Source organism: Ptychodera flava, chromosome 4 (genome assembly GCF_041260155.1).
Source record: "Ptychodera flava strain L36383 chromosome 4, AS_Pfla_20210202, whole genome shotgun sequence".
Taxonomy (NCBI): domain Eukaryota; kingdom Metazoa; phylum Hemichordata; class Enteropneusta; family Ptychoderidae; genus Ptychodera; species Ptychodera flava.
The window spans coordinates 32,528,862-32,552,346 of NC_091931.1; the positions used below are offsets into that span (position 1 = coordinate 32,528,862).

Sequence of the window (23,485 nt, forward strand, 5' to 3'; positions counted from 1 at the left end):
CAATAGATCTGACGCTGGATACGATTTCCAGACCTGCTCTAGTCACACTTACTCGAGTCATGATATGTCGTACTCATAGTCTGTACACCGAAACTGCATAAAACAACAGAACTAAATCAGTAAAAACGGACAAACATATTTAGGTGAAAATTCCGTAGTTTGACCAGTCGAACACATGCGCGTAAACCAAGATGAACGTTTGCACCTCAACCGGATATGAAAAAGATGTCAGGTTAGAGTTGAACCGGGTACTGTTCAGGCGTTCGGTCGATTAGACTATATCATGGGGTGGAACGATTAGACTTCACCGTATCATTACGGTCACTGTGATTTTAAATCTTGCAATTATGATCTTCATCATTGAATGACTTCATTAAAAATTGCCTAGCACGGGTAACTTGGGTTTTTATTTCTTTTTTTTTCACAAGCTGTGAAATGCGACAATTTTAACGTGTACCTACCCTGTACCCCCCCCCCATCCACAATATTACATGTTAGTTTGCGGATGTGACGTAAGAGTTGGTTTTCGGATGTGACGAAACAGTAGGTCAGACAAACGTGCAGGCTGGCTTTCCGAAAACATGCGAATGTGCTTTGTAGAATAAGTCAGCTTGAGAAACTCTGATGCAAGTATTTGCAGCACGAAGCCTCCTTACTCTGATCCTGCCACGACTGAGTGACCGTGTCCTGATCGACTTCGACGAACATGTCAGATAAAGGTAGGTATCGTATCGGTAAAGCGATGGTACAGTACCTCATCATACATGTCATATGCATGATGTACATGTATTACATAGCCCCAGCCACGAGTATGGCGAGAGTGTCCGGCTTTGGCTACGCCGCCTCCCACCTGGAGGCGGCGTAGCAAAAGCCGGGACACTCTCGCCATACTCCTAGGGCTAATGTATTACACAGCATGTATGCGACACGTCGCTTTGCGATCAGCACTGTGGATCTGTGAAATATTTACTGGTTCACTGTAAAGACCACGAAGCGATGTGTCACATGGGACTATAGTATGGCTATCGCGCACCTTGACTTGGGATGCGACTTACACATAAGTCACGCTACTCGAAGTCGAAGGGCAAGGGGCAGTGAACGTTTAGCTTCATTTTAATTTTTACACCACTGGCTTTGCTGCAGTTCTGTAGCCCGCAATCCTGTCTACACACAATCGGGGAAAGTTGTGATCTGCGTGCGGAACTGCGGCAATTAAACCATGGGGGTGACCGTCGCTACACTTCAGCTTAGTAGGAAGGTTTAGCCTAGGTTTGAGTGTTTGACAGCGAAACTGGAACTTATTTAAGTTTGGATTTTGTCTTCAGGGGAAAATTATCACTCAGATGCAGTAATGTATTCTCAAGGGGTGGCGACAGTTTCTTATTTGCATTCACCACCACAGTACAACATAGACAAAAGCATTTTGTTTGAATTTGTCAAATACCAGTATTTGTTATTGACACCCACGACAAAGGCGATATGTACCACACTCTCAAGGCACCATCGCCATTTATATGCAAATGTGGCTTTTGCCATTTGACCTGTATCTTTAGAAAAATGGGGGCTAATATGACCACTGGCATTTTACACACCTTGCAGTAAACAAACAAGACTCCCAAACCTCTCAAACAAAGACTAATTATCATAACCATAGACAGTAAAAAAGAACATTGTAGTTTTACCCTTCTTAATATCAGAATCATTATTTTATGGAATTATTTTGACAAATATCACACACTATGATATGTTTTTGTCCGTTTGATAATTTTTAGAAAAATGTGTTGTAAATTATTTACTCATTTCCAAAATAGATTTCAGGGCCCAAAGTTAACTTTTCTGTGCACCTGCCCTTCAGACAAGGTTACGTTCACCTGACTTTTTTACTGTACTTGCCCGAAAGAAAAATCTGCTTGCCCATCACCTTGGCTCATATTTAGCAGTGGTGTATACCTTGTTTTCTATCTTTGTCTCCAAGCACCCTTTTCAAATCCAAAAAATTCTGAAGTCCCCCCCTCCCCCCCCCCCCCCCCCCCCCCCCGCACCTGAAAAAAAATTGTGCATTCCAGTGTTGGCAGCACTTTTTCAATTGTTGTCAATTATTATTGAATACTATGCACGTCCAAAATGATATGCTTAAACTTTCCTCTTGTAGCTTTCAACCATTATCTCACCAAAGCAAGAATAACATATAACATTTTGGGGTCTCCATGCAAATTTTAATACCATGATTGTCCAGAGAAACAAGTTACCTAACATTAAAGGGGAGGTTCGGCAAGGCTGGTTTTTACATATGTGCTAGCTTTGGGGTTGGTTATTCAAGGGACAACACGTTCGTCATTTATAACACTCCCGATTTACAACAAAAACGGCCAAAATCGGGAGGGTTATAAATGGCGAAAGTGGTGTCTATGGAACAACTGACCTGAAAGGTTGCACATATGTAAAAAACAGCCTTGCCGAACTTCCCCTTTGACTCTTTCAATTCACCATGACATCCATGCCTGTGCAAACTCTGTGGGGGGGGAGGGAGGGAGGAGAATACAACCTTCAATTTGTTTGTAATTTTCAAAAACTAAGGTGAAAAAATTATGTAGGTGTATGTTATACGAAATTGGGTTATCTGGTGATACTTTTGTGACAAATTTCCTCGGCTTGTTTTGGATATACTGTTACTAAGTTGTTACACTTTGGTCTGATTTTTCTCTGTATTGAACTGCAAACCTTGTGCGTTCCAAACAAGAAATCTGTGCATGCCAAACAATGAAATTCCAAAGTCATGATCAGCTTTGGTAATGAAATTTAATGCAGAAACATATTTGAGATTATTTTTGACAAAGCAGACCATTTTCAGCCACTATTTCTTATATGAGCTACACTGAAATGATTATGCTGCCATAAGATTTGAAGACCTTTGCATTTGGTACATGGTGTTATGCTGTGTACCTCCTCCAGATCATTCATGTCTGTAGTAGCCTCAGTGACAATTGTCGCTATTTTTCCATATTCTTCAGTTCTAGCACCTTATAACCATGCTTTTTTTTCTTCATATATAGGTTCCATGGATTTGACTAGTTCAACTTTTGTTGAGCAAAAGTTTTTCATCTTTGAAACAATACCAAGTGAGAAGAACACAAGCACATTTGTGGAAAGGACTTTAAATTCTTCTATAGAAACGATAGTAGAAGGACAAAATGACGCATTGACTCTATGTAGAAACAGTGACCTTGGCAATGATTTCTGTAATCTAAATCCACAAGAAGAAGTCATATCATGTTCTTCTAATAATTCTATTGAGAACACAGATGGCTTTGAAGGAAACTTGACTAGCTGTGGGGATGAGATCATTACATCAACTCCTGCAAAGCGACGTCGCTACTCTGCACCAATGAGGCGCCCAACAGATGTTCTACAAATGCCCTGCTGTGGGGACAGATGCATGGAAACTCTGTCTCTGAATGACATCACTGAGTCCGAACAGGCATTTAAGATGTCTCTAAATGAAATTGAACAGGGACATTATATCCTAAGGCAAATTACGCAACACTCATATACGTACCATGGGAAAACTAGATCCAAACTAATTATGAATCTAGTTATCCATGGAAGACGTGTATGTGAAGTTGCATGGTGCAATGTGCATGACATATCTCATCGCAGATTTACAAAGTATGCAAATCAAGTAAAACTTGGTGTCACCAACATTTCACATGGAAACCGAGGGAAAAAGAGAATGCAGGAGAAAACATCTAGAGCAATATCATGGATGCGTTTTCACTTTGAAAGGATAGGTGATTTCATGCCACATAAGAATATAGTACGACTTCCTACATTCATGAAGAAGTGTGATCTTTGGGAACTTATGAAGACACAGCTGATGGAAAAGGAATTCTATTCACTCCTATCGTATGGCTACTTTTGTGATATCTGGAGGAAGCACTTGCCTGAATTTCGTACTGGAAAGGTTAGTTTGTATTACCGTATTTGTCCGTTTATAGTACCCTGCTCGTTTATAAGACCCCCCTCAACTTTTTGGTCAATTTATAAACTGCAAAACATCCGTTTGTACGACCCGTCAGTGGGTACAATGACTTCATGTGCTGGATATTATGTTATTATAAAAATTGTTTGGACATCACCAGCTATGTCAAATATGTCAAGTCCTTTTTTAAATGAAAACAGCCAAACCAATGTTACTATACCATGTTAGGTGGACTTGATCACATCTGTGCATGGATGTAGGAAAGTGTAGCTGCCCAAGTCGACATCACACATCGTAATCAAAGCTAAATTCTCCGTAAATAAATAAAATTAATGATATTTTTTTTTCAATTTAGGGCAACATTTGTTAAAAGATCTCTCACATTTTTAGCTTTTTCTGTTGCTGAAGAGGGTACTATAATTGAATGAATGCAGTAATTTTCAGTGGGAAAAATGTTGACTGTACACGCTTTATTTCAATGCTTTTAGATATGTGGCAGAAATTAGAGTGAAGGCAAGCTGTCCTAATGATCATCCAAAGAGTGTCTCCGAATTTTAGCTACTATTGTCACACATACCGTAGTATGACAATCGGACGTACAGGCTGGAAAATTTTCTGTATTCATGAAAGTAATTTATTTCAATTTACTATCATTTTCCATGGAGGTAAAAAAAGATGTGTATGTGATTGTTGAAAAATTTGACATATCTCTTAGGAATACCTTTATTTAAGTTATTGAAACGGTAGCAAAATTACAACAGTTTACCCATTATCTCTAAAAATATGGGTATGGTCCTTCAGTTTCCTGGTTATCATTTTTGGTCAAGATTAAATGAAAATTGGAACGACCGTGTCCTTGAAGGTATTTTTAAATCTTCTAAAATGATTTTAAGACAAAACACACCCAAAGCTGTGAATTTATCCCTTGTCTATTTCCTTTAAATTTGTGCATATAAAATCTAAGCAAGATATAAAAAACTGAGACACCTTTAGAAAGAGGGTTGTAATAGCTTGCACACTTGAACATTTGAGATAGATATCTTGGAAGTATTGGGACAAAACATAAAGAAAACCGAAATTTGAAAGGTTATGCAAATTATCTGTCACATGAACTATTAACCTTAAGAGAAATATGACAAGGCTAGGTTTATTTTCAATCCATGTATTTCCTTTCAAATAAAGCAGGATCTTTGAACAGGCTTTTTGGAAATATTATGATTTTCCCCCATTAAATAGTCTGTCAGAATAATTACGTTTGAATGATTTCTGTTTTGTCAACTTACCAAAGACGAGTTGTAATTCAATGATCTTAGATGTTGTAATCCAATGATCTTAGAGATCACTGACATTTGTAATTTACTAAATGATTTACAAAAATTTTCACCAGGGCTACAAAACGTTTTTTAAAATTTTTTCATTTGATATTTTTTTTAATAACTAACTTGATTTAGTTGTTAATCGGTGAGTCTTATGATTTGCAAGAAAGTTAGAAAATTAAAGGATTTTTTATGCTTTTGTTTATTTGTGTCATATGAATGCAAACAAAAACAAAAGAATTTGTTTAAAAAGTTAATTTCAAGTGTTGTTGCCTCAGTATTGCATATTTTATCAATGTTTACTGTTTTCATATAGGCCACATTGTTGAGAAGTACTAGAAAGTAAAAATGATAATAACAGATCATGTCTTTATTTTTCAGTCTTCTGACTTTGCCGAATGTGATGACTGTGCCCAGATCCGTAATGCAATATCCTCGGCCTCCACTGATGCTGAACGGCAAAATCTGCTCAAAGTTCGTGAAATTCATGAAAGAAGGGTTGAGTAAGTTGCATCTTTATCTGTCTCTTATCCTACAGTCTTGATGAAAAGTACCTGTATTTTCTGTGATTTTTAGATATCACAGAGTGGATACACTATAAGCAAATCTAGATTGCATATATATAGATACTTGAAGTGGTTAACAGTGAACTTTGAAACCCATAGATTGTACTTATTTATCAAACGAAACTTTAAGGACTCCCAACTTTTTGGTGGCTGCTTAGGTTGGCAGCTCTGAGCAAAATGTGCATTGTAAAACAGCTCTTACAAGTAACAAAATTTGTCCTAAATATACAAGTGCACATACTAGTATCATACAGTTGCCATAATAATATTCATTACTTTATTACTAAAATTCATATTACTTCCCTTTTCAGAACAGAAAGGGCAGTTTACCACAATGCCCGAGAAAAAGCAGTGCGACAACCTGATGATCTACTGGTCATCATTATTGATGGGATGGACCAGAAAAAGACATATTTCCCAAGGCTAGTACGAGAGAAAAAGAACACTGAAAATCTAGGGAAAGTACCAATGCATGCAACAGGTAATTCATTCTACAAACACCATGTTTCTCTGTAATGTTTGTTTGGTCGTGAGACAGTAACTTACTTTATATATATCCAGCCATTAACAAATGATTGAGAAAGGACCAGGAGCCACAATCCTGATAACTCACCATTAGGCCAGAGAAAAAAAAATCTTGTTCATCGGATTATTTGGGTCAAGCTTTAGAAGTGGCGAGCGAAAATTTCAATTTTTTATTTTTTTTCAAACCAGCAAAATCTACCTCTAATTTTACTAGTGCTGATAACCTGGTCAAGATTTTACAACTCTTCCTTATAACAGAGTGAATTTCTGTGCAGGGATGCAGCAGGACAAGCACGTGTTATACACAAAATGGTGAATACCAGCAATAGTTATGTGAATCTGCTAGAGGGCAGGCTTTAAACCCTTTCACCACCATGGTTTGTCCCAAATCCATTGTTTTCTATGGTAAAGTTGAACCTGTATACAGGGAACTGGGGGTGAAAGGGTTAAAAGCCCATCTTGCAAACCAATTTTCAAAAAAAAATTTCAAATCTGCAAAAGTAGAAGGGGTGATTCCGATGAACAATTTATTTTTTTTCTTTTTGGCCTTAGCAGATATGGTTTATTATTAGTCCCCACGGACACCGTCCGGGGGGACTTATAGGTTTGGTCATGTCCGTGCGTGCGTCCGTGCGTGCGTGCGTGCGTGCGTGCGTCCGTTCACGCAGATATCTCTGAGATGCCTGGAGCGATTTCATTCAAACTTGATAGAAGGATTACTTCATATGGCATACAGATGCACGTCAATTTGTTTTGTGATACGATCCAATATGGCCGCCAGGCGGCCATTTTATTACGATTTTTTCATGTACAGAGCCATAACTCAGGCATGTTCCAACCGATTTTATTCAAAGTTGGTACAAGGACATTGACCAATGTCATACAGATGCACGTCAATTTGTTTTGTGATACGATCCAATATGGCCGCCAGGCGGCCATTTTATTACGATTTTTTCATGTACAGAGACATTACTCAGGCATGTTTCGACCGATTTTATTCAGAGTTGGTACAAGGACATTGACCAATGTCGTAGATATGCACATCAATTTGTTTTGTGATACGATCCAATATGGCCGCCAGGCGGCATTTTATTACGATTTTTTTCATGTACAGAGCCATTACTCAGGCATGTTTTGACCGATTTATTCAGAGTTGGTACAAGGACATTGACCAATGTCATAGATATGCACATCATTTGTTTTGTGATACGATCCAATATGGCCGCCAGGTGGCCATTTTATTACGATTTTTTCATGTACAGAGCCATAACTCAGACACGTTTCAACCGATGTTATTCAAAGTTGGTACAAGCTTAATGACAAATGTCATAGCTGTGCACGGCAATTTCTTTTGTGATACGATCCAATATGGCCGCTGTGCGGCCATTTTATTACGATTTTTCATGTACAGAGCCATAACTCAGGCATATCTCAACCGATTTTATTCAAAGTTGGTACAAGGACATTGACCTATGTCATACATATGCACGTCAATCTGTTTGTGATACGATCCAATATGGCCGCCAGGCGGCCATTTTATTACGATTTTTTCATTACTGTACAGAGCCATTTCTCAGGCATATCCGCATGTTTTGACCAATTTTATTCAAAGTTGGTACAAGGACATCGACCAATGTCATAGCTATGCACATCAATTTGTTTTGTGATGCGATCCAATATGGCCGCTGTGCGACCATTTTGTTACGATTTTTTTCATGTCCTGAACCATAACTCAGACATGTATCAAGCGAATTCATTCAAAAGTATTTTTATCACAGACCTAATGAAGAGGACTCTATCCTCTTTGAGGACCTGTAATCAAAGTACCGATTAACAAGTGGGGACTGTGTCATCAACGATGACTTGTTTATTCTATGGCGGCACAGACAAAAACAGGAGAGCTACTCACACTGGCCATTGTATTAGGTGAAAATAGACCATACCACAAAAATCACACCTTGCCAGGGCATTGTACTATGCCTGGATTGCTGGTGCAGTAAATTGTTTGCAGATATGTACATGGCAGTGCTTCATATCTACCCACTTTTGAGAACACTGGCCACTTCCCTGGCAGGTTTTGGTTGGAGGATTGAATGTGAGGACTCACACAGTTCCAACTCATGCAGTGAGAACAATGACGATGCACAATATCAGTATCATATTTTAATTACTAACTAACAAATATAAATTATTTTACAGGAAGTCTGATCCATACTAATGTTCCTGAAGGCAAGCTTGCTGTCATGCGGCTAGATATTCACAATTTTCCTCATGATTCTAACATGACAATAAACAACATCATGTGGAATTTGGTTGACAACATTGACAGACTTTCACGGCAGCTCCACCTCCAGCTAGACAACTGTTACAGGGAGAACAAGAATAGATTTCTACTTTCTTTTGCATCTCTGTTGGTAGAATATGATATCTTCGAAGAGGTAGGTAGGTTTTCCCATTCTTCCATATTTCATATTTTAGGATATTCAACCATTATGCACACGGTGAATTCGTCCCTTCCCATAGGAGTACATTGAAAATTGCTGGAAAAGCAACTTAACTATTGTTATTTTCATATACATGTGCACAATGCACAGTCAAAAGAATCAAATTGAATTGTATGGTCACTGCACTTAAAGGCGGAGCCTCCCTTTAAAAGGACGCCAAAGTATGGCGGCGTTCATTGTGTAAGTGGACACCAAACAGGCAACACGCAGGCACACCCTCCAGAAAATGCCACTTTTTAGTTTTCCTCGGCCGCAAAACACAGACAGACTGCCAAGCGGTCAGCGCGAAGTTGCTGCCGATCGAACTCGTGGTTATATTCAAAGTCTAATGCGACTGGAAGACAATTTTGTAGGAAATTCGAGCGTTTGTGGTGGGGAATCAATGACCGTTGGCGATTTGAACCGACCGTCAATTAATAGCTTGCATAAACTCTGTTTGCAGGATTAGCAAAATGTGATAAAAGGTTGAGATCAGTTTGTGTAATCAGTGTTATAGAAATCAAACATCGTACTGGCCAAGCGTTTGACAGGGAGGAGAACTCCACTAATGCGAAAACCTGGGATTGAAAAGTGCGGCTGTAATTTTGACATACACAGCATTGAATTATTTTGTCCGTAGAAAAAGTATTGATGTAAAAAGCTGTCCTGGCATTTTTTCTCATACATGTGACATTCATGTCTTGTATCTCACAAACGAGCATGGTGACCCCCATATTTTATACATATATTTACAAAGGTGATTAAAAAATTGACAATTCAGAGAAATGACAGTACTTGCAATGTTACTGCTCATACACCCTTAAGCAATAAACCACCCCAGGCTGCTAATGTGAAGCATTTTGTAAGGTTTAGTTTTGATTGGCCAATTCCTAAATATTGTAAAGCCAGTTTTAACAGGAACGTAGGAAAAGCTAAATATTGAAAATAGGCTCACCTTGTTTGAACTTTGGTGGGTGGATGCATAATGGCTATTTTGTTTACTCTGAATGAGCACTGACATACAAATATGATAATTTGAAATTGGAGTGCAGTATTCCTATCTCAGCTTTTGTATGTTGAAAAGAAGAGAGACAGTAGTTATTGCTACATTAAGGCAAAAATTATTGTCAATTGTCAAACTCCTTGCATGACTAAAAATCCGAAAAGAATTTGTTTCTTGCCACAACTTTGTAAGTATTCGTTATCTTAGATTGAAACATTGTTTGTCACTTTCAGGTTGTGCTGAACTTCCTGCCAGTAGGTCATACCCATGAGGGTAAGTTCTTTCGTGTATATTCATTACATCCATGGCCAGAAGTCGGGATTTTTTCATTTTAGACATTTTTACATTTTAGTAGTGCATGTTTGACATGTTAGGTCGGAACTAACGTGACCAAAAAAGCCAATCGTGCAAACCTATCGTGTATCGTGCACGCCTAACGTGTACGGACCTAACGTGTCTAAAATGTCTAACGTGCATGTCATTTTAGGTTTTCATCATGAGTCAAAATCTATCATGCCAATCGTGCAAACCTATCGTGTATGGTGCAAACCTAACGTGTACGGACCTAACGTGTCTAAAATGTCTGGAGACCCTAAAATGACATACACGTTAGACATTTTAGGCACGTTAGATACGTACTCGTTAGGTATATGTACGATACACGATAAGTTTGCACGATTGGCATGATAGACTTTGACTCGTGGACAATTAACCTAAAATGACATACACGTTAGACATTTTAGACACGTTAGCTCCGTAAATCTTAGGTCGGCACGTTATACGATATGTCTCTAACTCTATCATGCCAATCGTGCAAACCTATCTTGTATCGTGCAGACCTAACCTGTACGGACCTAACGTGTCTAAAATGTCTAACGTGTATGTCATTTTAGGTTTTCATCATGAGTCAAAATCTATCATGCCAATCGTGCAAACCTATAGTGTATCGTGCAAACCTAACGTGTAGGGACCTAACGTGTCTAAAATGTCAAACGTGTAGGCCTATGTCATTTTAGGTTTTCATCATGAGTCAAAATCTATCATGCCAATCGTGCAAACCTATCGTGTATCGTGCAACCTAACGTGTACGGACCTAACGTGTCTAAAATGTCTAACGTGCATGTCATTTTAGGTTTTCATCATGAGTCAAAATCTATCATGCCAATCGTGCAAACCTATCGTGTATGGTGCAAACCTAACGTGTACGGACCTAACGTGTCTACAATGTCTAACGTGTATATCATGACTGTACCATTCAACTTATCTGGAGACCCTAAAATGACATACACGTTAGACATTTTAGACACGTTAGATCCGTACTCGTTAGGTATATGTACGATACACGATAAGTTTGCACGATTGGCATGATAGACTTTGACTCGTGGACAACCTAAAATGACATACACGTTAGACATTTTAGACACGTTAGCTCCGTAAATCTTAGGTCGGCACGTTATACGATATGTCTCAAGATTCACGTGATGGCCTACAAACACGGTAAGGTCTAACTCTATCATGCCAATCGTGCAAACCTATCTTGTATCGTGCAGACCTAACGTGTACGGACCTAACGTGTCTAAAATGTCTAACGTGCATGTCATTTTAGGTTTTCATCATGAGTCAAAATCTATCATGCCAATCGTGCAAACCTATCGTGTATCGTGCAAACCTAACGTGTACGGACCTAACGTGTCTAAAATGTCTAACGTGCATGTCATTTTAGGTTTTCATCATGAGTCAAAATCTATCATGCCAATCGTGCAAACCTATCGTGTATGGTGCAAACCTAACGTGTACGGACCTAACGTGTCTACAATGTCTAACGTGTATATCATGACTGTACCATTCAACTTATCTGGAGACCCTAAAATGACATACACGTTAGACATTTTAGACACGTTAGATACGTACTCGTTAGGTATATGTACGATACACGATAAGTTTGCACGATTGGCATGATAGACTTTGACTCGTGGACAACCTAAAATGACATACACGTTAGACATTTTAGACACGTTAGCTCCGTAAATCTTAGGTCGGCACGTTATACGATATGTCTCAAGATTCACGTGATGGCCTACAAACACGGTAAGGTCTAACTCTATCATGCCAATCGTGCAAACCTATCTTGTATCGTGCAGACCTAACGTGTACGGACCTAACGTGTCTAAAATGTCTAACGTGCATGTCATTTTAGGTTTTCATCATGAGTCAAAATCTATCATGCCAATCGTGCAAACCTATCGTGTATGGTGCAAACCTAACGTGTACGGACCTAACGTGTCTAAAATGTCTAACGTGCATGTCATTTTAGGTTCTCAACATCAGTCAAAATCTATCATGCCAATCGTGCAAACCTATCGTGTATCGTGCAAACCTAACGTGTACGGACCTAACGTGTCTAAAATGTCTAACGTGCATGTCATTTTAGGTTCTCCACATGAGTCAAAATCTATCATGCCAATCGTGCAAACCTATCGTGTATCGTGCAAACCTAATGTGTACGGACCTAACGTGTTCTAAAATGTCTAACGTGTACGTCTATTTAGGTTCTCCACATGACTCCAATTTCTATCATGCCAATCGTGCAAACCTATCGTGTATCGTGCAAACCTAACGTGTACGGACCTAACGTGTCTAAAATGTCTAACGTGCAGACTTTTACAGTGTTTAGTCATGCACGTTTGCCTTACACGTTTGGGTTCTATAATGTACAATGGCATACAACTCCCCATAGCACGATAGCTTCAACAATGTGAAACGTGCATTTTTACCATCTACTGGCCATAGCTCATTCATTACTGTAGATCATAATGTGTAGTTGAATTGATGTTCCTAGACTGCAAGAGACAAAATGAGTTTTAGCTACTATTTGTCATACATAGTATAGTATGACAATCGGAGGTTATCTTAAGATAAGATAGATAATTTATATAGCGCCTAGTATCCATCAGCAATGTTCACTGGCGCTTTACACTAGGTCACAGGTAAGCTCTCTTGAAGATCTGAAGGTGCGAATGTCCGGGGCTGATCGAATAGGAGCTGGCAGTTTGTTCCATAGAATTGATGAGGAATAGGAGAAGGATCTGTCACCATATGATTTTAACCGAGTTCGTGGAACTTTAAGTGTGGTTTGTAGACTTGATCGGAGAGATCTGCTAGGGGTGTTGACTTCAATGAGTTCAGCCAGGTATGAAGGAGCGAGTCCATGTATTGATTTATATGTGAGAAGTAGGATTTTGAACTGAATTCTGTAAGACACGGGGAGCCAGTGAAGTTCCTTCAGGATTGGTGTAATGTGATCCCTTTTCCTTGTTTTTGTGATGAGACGGGCAGCCGAGTTTTGTGCTCTTTGTAGTAATCTGATGAATGAGTCTGGTAAACTGTAGAGTAGGGAATTGCTGTAATCTAGCTTGGCAGAAAGAGTTGAATACATGAGAGTCAGACAAGTCTGTTGAGAGAGATATTTCCTGATGAATCCAATACGGCGGAGAAGTAGATAGATGCTCTGACAGGTCTGAATTATGTGTTTCTTGAAATCGTGGCTACTGTCAAACAGAAATCCAATATTGCGTGCTGCATCTGCCAGTTGAATGGAACTTGATCCAACTTGAATGCTGTCAATGGTGGTTGGTGAGTGATCATATCGTGAACGAATAAGGAGGATTTCTGTTTTGCCATCGTTGAGTTGTAATTTGTTTGATGTCATCCAATCTTTAATGTCAACCAGACAGTCTTCAATTTTAGAAATTGCTGTTGGAATATTGATTTTTGTGAAGGCCAAGTACAGTTGGTTATCATCTGCATATTGTTGAAATTTAAGATTGTGGTTTCCGATTATCTGTCCAAGGGGTGTAGTATAGAGAGTGAATAAAAGCGGGCCTAGAATTGATCCCTGTGGAACACCGAATTGAAGTGGAGTTGATTGTGACGAATGACCATTGATAATGATGGACTGGTAAAGATTGGTGAGATATGATGAAAGCCACTTGAGGGCAGTACCTTGAACACCCAGATGAGCGAGGCGTAAAAGCAGAACGTTGTGGTCGATGGTGTCAAACGCTGCAGATAAATCAAGCACTACAAGGATAACATATTGCCCAGCATCGAGGGAGAGAGTAATGTCATTGTGGATCTTTAGAAGTGCAGTTTCAGTACTGTGGAATTTTCTGTAGGCAGATTTGAGCGGTTCAAGAAGTGAATTACTGTTGAGATAGGCATTGAGTCTCTTGGCAACTACTTTTTCTGTAACTTTTGAGATGAATGGAAGGTAAAAATGGGTCTGTAATTTTTCAGGATGTCTGGATCAAGTGAAGGTTTTTTTCAGTTATGGAGTAACAACTGCTGATTAAATGAGCTCGGAACAATCCCAGTGTTCAGTGAAAGGTTGACGATGGTGTTGATGGCTGGCACAAGTGTGTCAATAACTCCTTTGAGTAGTTTTGTGGGGATTGGGTCAAGGCTGCAAGATTTCGATGGAGATGACATATCATATTCTTGATAGGCGCTGGGTGCTGCATCCAGATTCAAACGTATGTTGACGATTTCTCGATGAAATATTTGCTGAAAATATTTGGGGCATTTACAGGTGAGTGACTTGAACCAGGAGGTATGACTGTAGTTAAGTTGGAAACGATCCTGTTAAGAGCTTTGTGGTCTTGACTTTTCTCCTCAATGAGTTCGGTGTAATACCTGGTCTTGAATGAGTTGGTGTAATACCTGGTCTTTGCATGACGTATTAATGAGTTGACTTTATTACACTGGCTGCGGAAAATTTGCCTGTTGATTTCAAGCTTGTTGTGCCGCCACTTGTTTTCTAATTTACGTCGGAGTTTCTTGGCTGCAGATATGTCAGTGTTATACCATTTGGAGTCCGGACGCAGGGTGATGACACGTTTTCAAACCGGTGCATGCTCATTTAGCAGCTCCTCCAAGCAAGTATTATAATGTGAGACCGCAATTTCTACGTCATCAGTACTTAAGTGATGCAGGGCAGAATTATTGATATCTTCCGTAAATGTGCTCAGTGAAATATCTTTCATACGGCGATAGGTGACTTCAGCCTGGTTGAGCGGCGGTTTTGGTAGTGTTAAGCTGAGACGAATTGGAAAGTGATCTGACAGGTACAGTTTGTCAATGGTAGTAGAAGAGATGATGACATCAGAGTTAGTAAAAACTAGATCGAGTGTATGACCTCGGGTATGTGTTGGTTCGCTGACAATCTGCTTGAGATTGCAAGAGTGAACAAGGTCCTTGAACTACAGTGTTTTTGAATCTGGTTGGTTTGCACTCCAGTGGAAATTAAAGTCGCCGAGTATAATAAGATCACCTGGATATGCAGCAACTGTCTCAAGGAGGGTGCCAAACTCGTCAATGAACAGGGGGACACTCAGTTTGTTTTTGGTGTTAGGAGGGGGTCGATACACAATGATGATCTTAGTTGTATTGCCGTTACAGCATAGACTGCAATGCAATCCAAAATGGTCGTCAGGGGCCATTTTACACTTCTCAGTTATCTAATACACCCTTTTTTGACATTGCAGATATTGACCAGATGTTCAGTAGAGTGTCCACTGCTCTGAAGAAAACGAATTCCTTCACTATGCAAGGTACTGATTTGATGATTATTTTTAAAATCATGCTTGCGCCTCCCAATGTGGTCAACAGTAATCTAATAGAAATAATAAAACCTTATGAATTAAACAATATATTGTGTGAAGTGGGCTGCATATACACACTTTAATTGCTGTAGGAATCGGGTTCCATGCATCCGTCCGGAGTGATTGCTCAAAAGTGCCTGGACCAAATTCATTCAAACTTAGTACAAAGACCAAGTACCCCAATGTCCATTTGTACGTCACTTAATTTTTCCGAAAAGATCCAAAATTTCGGAAAAATTTTACTGTTATTTTCATATTTTGAGCCCTATCTCAGACATGCCTAAACCAATCTGCTTCAAACCTGGCACAAAGCTAATATATTATGACATGTATGTTCACATGAATTTTCATTGCAATATTATTCAAAATGGTTGATAGGCAACTATTTTAATATGTAATTTTCATATTTTGAGCCCTAACCCAGACATGCCTAAGCCAATCTGGTTCAAGCCTGGCACAGAGCTAATGTTTTTATCATAACATGTATGTTCACATGAATTTTCATTGCAATATTATTCAAAATGGTTGATAGGCAACCGTTTTAATATGTAATTTCATATTTTGAGCCCTAACCCGGACATGCCTAGCCAATCTGGTTCAAGCCTGGCACAGAGCTAATGTTTTTATCATAACATGTATGTTCACATGAATTTTCATTGCAATATTATTCAAAATGGTTGATAGGCAACCGTTTTAATATGTAATTTTCATATTTGAGCCCTAACCCGGACATGCCTAAGCCAATCTGGTTCAAACCTGGCATGTATGTTCACATGAATTTTCATTGCAATATTATGTAAAATAGTTGCTAGGTAACCATTTACTAGCTAATGTATTATGACATAAATGTACACATGAATTTTTGTTCCATGTGGGGACTCCGTCATCGACTGATGACTTGTTATTTTATATTAATCCCGGAATTGAAATGCACACATGATACATGCAAATGCATAGTCAGTAGTATCATCAATATGGTGAACAGTTATCTTGGAACTTCCTATTTTCAGAATTAATGCACAACGTGCATGAAAGTTACACTCCAGCAATCAAGGTACAAGAAGTAAAGTACATGTTCAACGTGAAAGAGTGGCTGCAACCTTATATGGCAGGGAGGTTTGGAGGGCATTCTAAACCACACAATTTTCGAATTAGAAAGATCAATGGAAGAGCCAGAATGCACTATCGATTATGGTCGACAGATGCATGGCAACCGACGTATGAAGAAGATGGTGAACCTGCACAGGGACTTGTATGCCTGGAAGTAAGTTTAACTCACATGGTGCAATCAATGACTTTGTGCAAACTAATTTTAAATTACAAAATTTAGTTTGAATTATAGATGATTAGTATTACGCAGCCATATTAAAAAGTAACGGTCTTGATTCTCAATGATATGTTGCATGCAAAAGACCCTTTCGCTGACTGACTGTATGGTATGTATTGCTTTTTAAAATGAGACTGTGAATCCCAGTGTTCTCCCCAGAGCAATGAAAGCATGGTGGCGTAGCTCATTAACATAACAATTGTGGCCATTGTTATGCACATTTTCTACCACACTTTCAGAAAATCTTGGGGAGAACAATGGTGTTTGAATCATAACCCATGGTTCCTATGATTAATATCATAACAAGTACCTAAAATCACTGATTGATAATGGATTCAAATGCACAAAACCGTATTTCATGTAAAGGTGAAAGATGAGTGAAGTATTTTGAGCAAGATTTATTTCACTGAACTCTGTACAGTAGGCTATGACAACGTGAATTTCCATATAACAACTAGATCAAATGTAAGGTTTGCATACAGTTTTATATGTGCAAAGTGATTTCTTGTCTAATGTGAAAAACATTCTATTACATAGAAGTGCTTGACAGTGTTCTTGTCTTGGTAAGGGAATACTGGGAAATGATATTGGAACATGTTGTATCCCGGTTATCACCTATATTTTGTATGCATTTTGTAAGAAATTCAAAGTATTTGATTGATGAAGTTCTTCAAATTCTCTATTTTCACAGACTGTGCCAGATGTTGATGATGTTCCAGATATGGTTGAACCCTCACTCCTGAAACTTGATCTGCAGAAATTAACACATGATATACCCAATAAATATGTTGACTATATGCCCCAGCAAACTGTTGAACATCTGAGAGACTTCATGGGTAACATTGAGCAGTATGGACAGGTGAGACAGGCGTGCAACTGTGTCATTATCTGGTCATCTTTGTAGTAAAACCATTATTTAAATCCCATGAACAGAATTGGATCACATCGATGACACCCTCACCCATCTGTACAACACAAATCTACTTATCATTTTGATGTGTGATAGTTTGTTTGCCAGATCTTATCGGCCATCAACTAAACTATGACAGGCTTTGGTGTGTGTTCAGAGTTGGATCACATCATCTGTCCATCTTAGTTGGGTAAAAGGTTCAGTTAGTTTTACCCTTTTATCGCATTTGTAAACTATATCCCAGTCAAGATTTTCCTGATTTTTTGCCAAAAGTTTGATAAATAGTGTAGCAAATGAAACGTAATTTTCATTCAGTCCAACATTATCAAAAAACTTACAGAAAATTAGTAAAATGTGGAACTAAAATTTTGGTTGGAAAAATTAAAGCACTTAAAGGGTAGACCAGACATTTTTTGCATTATTATTTAATTGGTAGTCCTGTGTCTGAAGTAAAGAAGGGATCAGAATTATTTCCCTGTTAATGCTTTTAATGTTTTTTTGCAGAGCTCTCTTTCACACTCATATAGCCTCTTAATTCAAATTGTATTTACATCCCACCACAAATCTGTAAAACTCATAAACCCATGGTCTGGCTTAAAGTACTCAATCTCAGTGAAAAAAAATTATTTCCCTTGTATCATTGTAAAATATGCACATCATAGACAATCTGAAGCAAATATGTGAATAAGTGCACAGACAATGCCACAATGAAAACTCTGTAAATTTGATATACATTAGAAAAATATCTGTCATGATGTCCTTTTTATTTTAAAAAAAAATTTATGGTATCAGGAGCCAGAATTGTAAGAACCACTTTCTTAAACAATGGCACCAAGGACACATTGCTCTTGAAAACATATTTCAGTTTTCTTTTACAGTTTTTGGATACTTTGTTGGGCTTTAATGAATAATCCAAATCTGATATAAAGGTAGGGAAGTTAATCAAGTATGTAATACTCACCAGACATGATTATTTGGATACCTTACAGGTGGCTGAGCAAGCTGATGAGTGGCCTTTGCAACAATTAATTGAAGCTGCAAGGAGACAACGAAGTGCTAGAGTGACAACTTCTGGTGATGTTCCTCCAAATGTTCAAAGAATTCAAGACTGGATGGAATCTGTGTGTCCTCCAGTAAGTCTGACTACAAAAATTCTCCAGTGTTTTCAGTCAGTTTTGCTTACATGTATTTAGATGATCAACTGACTCAACTCCAGTAATAATTTCCTGTTAGCCACAATGGTAGCATGGAGCTAAATATTATACATTAAAATATTCAGTGAACTGGACCCTTTTGACTTGTGTTCAACCAAGGTCAGTTTGTACACTTATTAAGTTTGCTTAATTTTGTAGTAGGGATAAAAAAGTTTCGAGAGTGGAAAATTGTCAAAAATTATTATTTTGTAGGCGGAGGGATATGTTCGCTCAGCCAAAAAATCTTAAGTCCACATTTCTTTGACATCACTGCCTCATTCAGTGCAGCCTATGCACTGTGGTGTTCTCTCAAAAAGTGTCTTGTACTTACGGTCAGGGCTTTGTGACATCATTTGATTTGGAGTCTCCAAACTGAAGGCCCAGTGCTACTTTTCTACCGTACTATCAAACTGAAATGAATCACTGGTGTGGTCTGACACCAAAAATTGAAATCCCAGATTAAGACAAGTAACTAGACCCATTTTGATTACTGCAGGTAATTGTTGGCAATCAAGGAACCAAGCAACCGAAGCTGAGATTGTGGAGGACTTTTCAACGCTAGATGTTGGTATGTTTGTGGCAGTGTTTTGCCCAGATTCAGAGGAGGTCCCACAGATCGGCAAAGTTGTCAACAGAGATGACACATCTTTCACAATCCATTGGCATTATGGAACCTGGAATACTGCGTGGAAACCATGTTATGTCAGCAAAGGGAGGTCCAAGGTTCCATGGGAAGACCGACAAGATTTGCAGCAGCAATCCTCTGGATTTTAAACTGACGTTAAGGAAAACATTGACTAAACAGACAAGATCCATCTTACAAAAAAGTATGAGAGACTACAGTCACAAATTTAGTATTTGACAGTTTACATGGTCAAAGTAGAAAGACATTTACAATCTGGGGGGAACCTCCTAAAGTATGATGAAATGCTCCAGTGTTCTCTCCAGGCAGCCATTTACAGGAGATTTTGGGAAGCTTTGACACTTTGATGCCAGCTATGCATGTTTTCTTACATACTGGAACCTAATGACTAGATTGTTTGTACAGGATTAACAACAGAGACACCCAGTGATAGTAATCTGTCTCTCTGTTTACATGTACATGCCAGGCACTTTTGGTGTCTCTGTTGTTTATCCTGTACAAACAATCCGGTCATTGGGTTCCTTCCTGTTCATGATATGAAGATGTTTAGTGTGGGTAAGAAAACATGCATAGCAGGCACCAAAGTGTTAAAGCTTCCCAAAATCTCCTGCAGTTGCTATTGATCAATACATGTCTGTAAATGTAATGAAAAGTAAATGCAGTCTAGCAGCTCATGTTATGTGAAAGGCTGCAACACCAAACTTGTGGGGACTGTGTCATGGACTGATGACCTGTTGTTTAGGGTTTGATCTTTCAAACTGTTCATTTTAAACGCAAATTACTGTGTCATCACAGATGACTTAATTAAAATATGATCCAAAATGGCTGCCAGACAACTATTTTATTGTTATTTTCATATTTGACACCATTTCTAAGACATGCCAGAATTGATTTGGTTCAGTGAGCAAAAAGACCATATACATAACATTACATTTACAAGGATTTTATTTTTTATGATGATAATGTATGAAATGGGTGGCAGTATTGTTACATTTTTGTCATGTTGAGAGTCAAACTTTGACATACTGAACTATTTTCATCCAGAACTTACAAGACCAATGTACTAACATGAAGTTCATCTGTGTTGGTAAATATCAGCTAAGAGTTAAACTTTCGATCACAACATATGAAGTTTCTTGTCGTGAAATTTTCAGTTGTAACTAAAACCTTCATCAGCAAAGACTAATGTACTTTCAAATTGACAATTTATACAATCAAGTTAATTCTTGATGTCATCTGATTCAAAACACTGCCAGTGAACTTTGACGTTGGCAAAATTTACAATTACATGGACAAAGTCATTTTTTTAGCTCATATTTGGTTTTGTATATAAAACCAAAAAGAGCTTATATGATGAGTCGGTGGCGTCTGTATGTCTGTATATTTGTGGGTATGTATGTGCGGATGTATGTCCGTCACACACAAAGGCTCCCATACCGCTAGAGCTACCATCTCAGTGTTTGATGTACAGGTAGATTGAGGGGTTGAGATGTGAATTTGTTAAAATGAACACATCGGTGTCAAAAATGTGCAAATGAGGTAAGAAAAAGTGAAATCCTGCAAATGTGCAGGAGTGATGGCATGCCAGTAAGAAACAGGCCAACTTCACTGATCTTGAGTCATTTCCTGTCATTGTTTATGAACTGTTACATATTAACAGACCTGCTGAAACCATAGACAGTAGAGGGGGAAGACCGACTATACTCAACTAAGAGGGGCTTGTTTCTGCTATGCATGTTGCTAAAGTTGACCTTCAGTACCTAAAGTTTCAGACCTTATTCACTTTTGTCATACTTGTTTTTCTGGTTTAAATATTTCTTGTTGTTTTTCTGGTTGTACTGTGCAGAAATCATTGTCAAAACATCAACGTAGAATTTCCTCCACTGAACAGATAGAAACAACATTTATTGTTGATCATTGGTAACCCATACTGCTATATACCAATTCTGATCAAATTTGAGCGACACCGTATAATTGCGGTATTTTTTTTCAAAAGTAATAATAACAAAGTACCAAAGATTTCAATAACATCGGACTAAAGTGGACTGTGTTATTGTAGATTAGTTGTTCAACATTAATTTTGACCTGAGAAATAAGCAGTCCTGAAAAAAAAATCTGAAATGATATGATATGATATTCCTATCATACCTGTATTTAAATTGCTGTCATACTTTAATTGCATGTTATCACTTCATTTATCTTGTACAAAGATTAGGTAGATCAGTCCAGCACAATAATGTGATAAAACATCTATCACATGGGCATCTTTTGTGGTCTAAAATGGTAAAAATTTGTTGGTGTATTTTTATCAGTTCTTTAACAACTTGTGTATATAAATATTTTAAATATTACCAACACTGAATAAAGTAACATTTCACAACAGATATTTCCTATGTGATTGTTCAAGAACTTTTTATCTTCAGGAATATGCCTGCTCCTTCTCTATTTTGTGCTCTGGTCATAATATAATATTATAATTCCATTATAAATTGCCATGCTGTGACTTGCATAGTGTACGTGTATGTTTCACAAAACCTTTGCTACATTGTATTGCCCTTTTCTATTATAGACTTCTGCAGCATAACTGAAGGCCAAGCAGATTGACCCCTGACAAAATTCAGGGCTGGGAAATAGTACCCCCAGTTAAGTTCCTGGGCATAGAAAAAGTACCCCCAGTTAAGTTCCTGGGGCATAGAAAAAGTACCCCCAGTGAAGTTCCTGGGATATAGAAAAAGTACCCCCAGTTAAGTTCCTGGGGCATAGAAAAAGTACCCCCAGTTAAGTTCTAGGGGCATAGAAAAAGTACCCCCAGTTAAGTTCTAGGGGCATAGAAAAAGTACCCCCAGTTAAGTTCCTGGGGCATAGAAAAAGTACCCCCGTTGAGTTCTAGGGGCATAGAAAAAGTACCCCCAGTTAAGTTCTAGGGGCACAGAAAAAGTACCCCAGTTAAGTTCCTGGGGCATAGAAAAAGTACCCCCAGTTAAGTTCTAGGGCATAGAAAAAGTACCCCCAGTTAGTTCTAGGGGCATAGAAAAAGTACCCCCAGTTAAGTTCCTGGGCACATAAATAGTACCCTGACAAAATTCAGGGCAGGGAAATAGTACCCCCATTTGAGTTCCAGGGGTATAGAAAAAATACCTCCGACTAATTTCAGCACATGGGCTTATCAGAGGTCCAGGGCATAGAATTACTACCCCTGACAAGTTTAGAGAAATTTCTCCTAGAAAATCAATGCAATGTTGGTACTCTGAATAGCATTTGATTTTTCTACCAGAGAAACTACAACTTTAGCATGAAATACTTTCTTTTTCAAGCCAACATCATTTTCTTGACCTTTTTCATTGGAAATAACAAATGATTGCCAACCGTGCATATAGTTCACAATTTTGCAAGAGAGAAAAATCAAGATCTAACTATGCAGCTGATGTTAACAAATCTACACTGTAAATGTTTATGTATCAAAAACGCCGATTAATGTGAAGTTGGCTGCACAGTTCAAACTTTTGCAGTGAAAAAACAAGAAAATGAGTGGTTTTCCTTTGATTTTCATTTATTTTGCTTCAAAATTTGTGAAAACAGCAAATCTCATTTTTCAAAATATTTCTCATAGTGTGGCTAGACGTTGTTTGTCCTGTCAAAGGACCTTTCCGCATTGTGGAAACAGCCGGAACACTTGGCGCATTTGGTCTCATATAACGAATGGCTACTTTCACATATATTGAGAGGAACATATCCAGATACTTTAGAAATATTCTGTTATGTAGAATACTTTGTGATGTTTAAGACATATGCTTACATCAATGAGAGAAACCCCATGCTGCTTTGAATTGTACGCATTGGGGTTGATGATGCAAGTTACTCTCCAAGGGTCAATGACTAT

General features: G+C 38.3%; 2 protein-coding genes across 2 annotated transcripts in view; both read left to right on the forward strand.

The window, feature by feature from the left end:
- The window catches only part of LOC139131532 (glycine receptor subunit alphaZ1-like), a 95,764-nt gene that overhangs the window by 52,287 nt on the left and 19,992 nt on the right, over nt 1-23,485 (forward strand). The window lies entirely within an intron of this gene.
- On the forward strand, nt 200-21,987 carry LOC139131527 (uncharacterized). The gene is made up of 11 exons (XM_070697621.1): nt 200-719; nt 3,054-3,961; nt 5,677-5,798; nt 6,173-6,342; nt 8,586-8,824; nt 10,106-10,145; nt 15,416-15,481; nt 16,543-16,796; nt 17,551-17,718; nt 18,759-18,902; nt 19,459-21,987. The coding sequence occupies exons 1-11, from the start codon at nt 707-709 to the stop codon at nt 19,522-19,524; spliced, it is 2,190 nt and encodes a 729-aa protein (XP_070553722.1). The 5' UTR covers nt 200-706; the 3' UTR covers nt 19,525-21,987.

What these genes read in the sequence shown, in the direction of transcription:
- LOC139131527 (XM_070697621.1), top strand. An exon ending in ATTCATGAAAGAAGGGTTGA is followed by an intron (nt 5,799 to 6,172) that starts GTAAGTTGCATC and finishes TTCCCTTTTCAG; the next exon opens with AACAGAAAGGGCAGTTTACC. An exon ending in ACATTGAGCAGTATGGACAG is followed by an intron (nt 17,719 to 18,758) that starts GTGAGACAGGCG and finishes GATACCTTACAG; the next exon opens with GTGGCTGAGCAAGCTGATGA.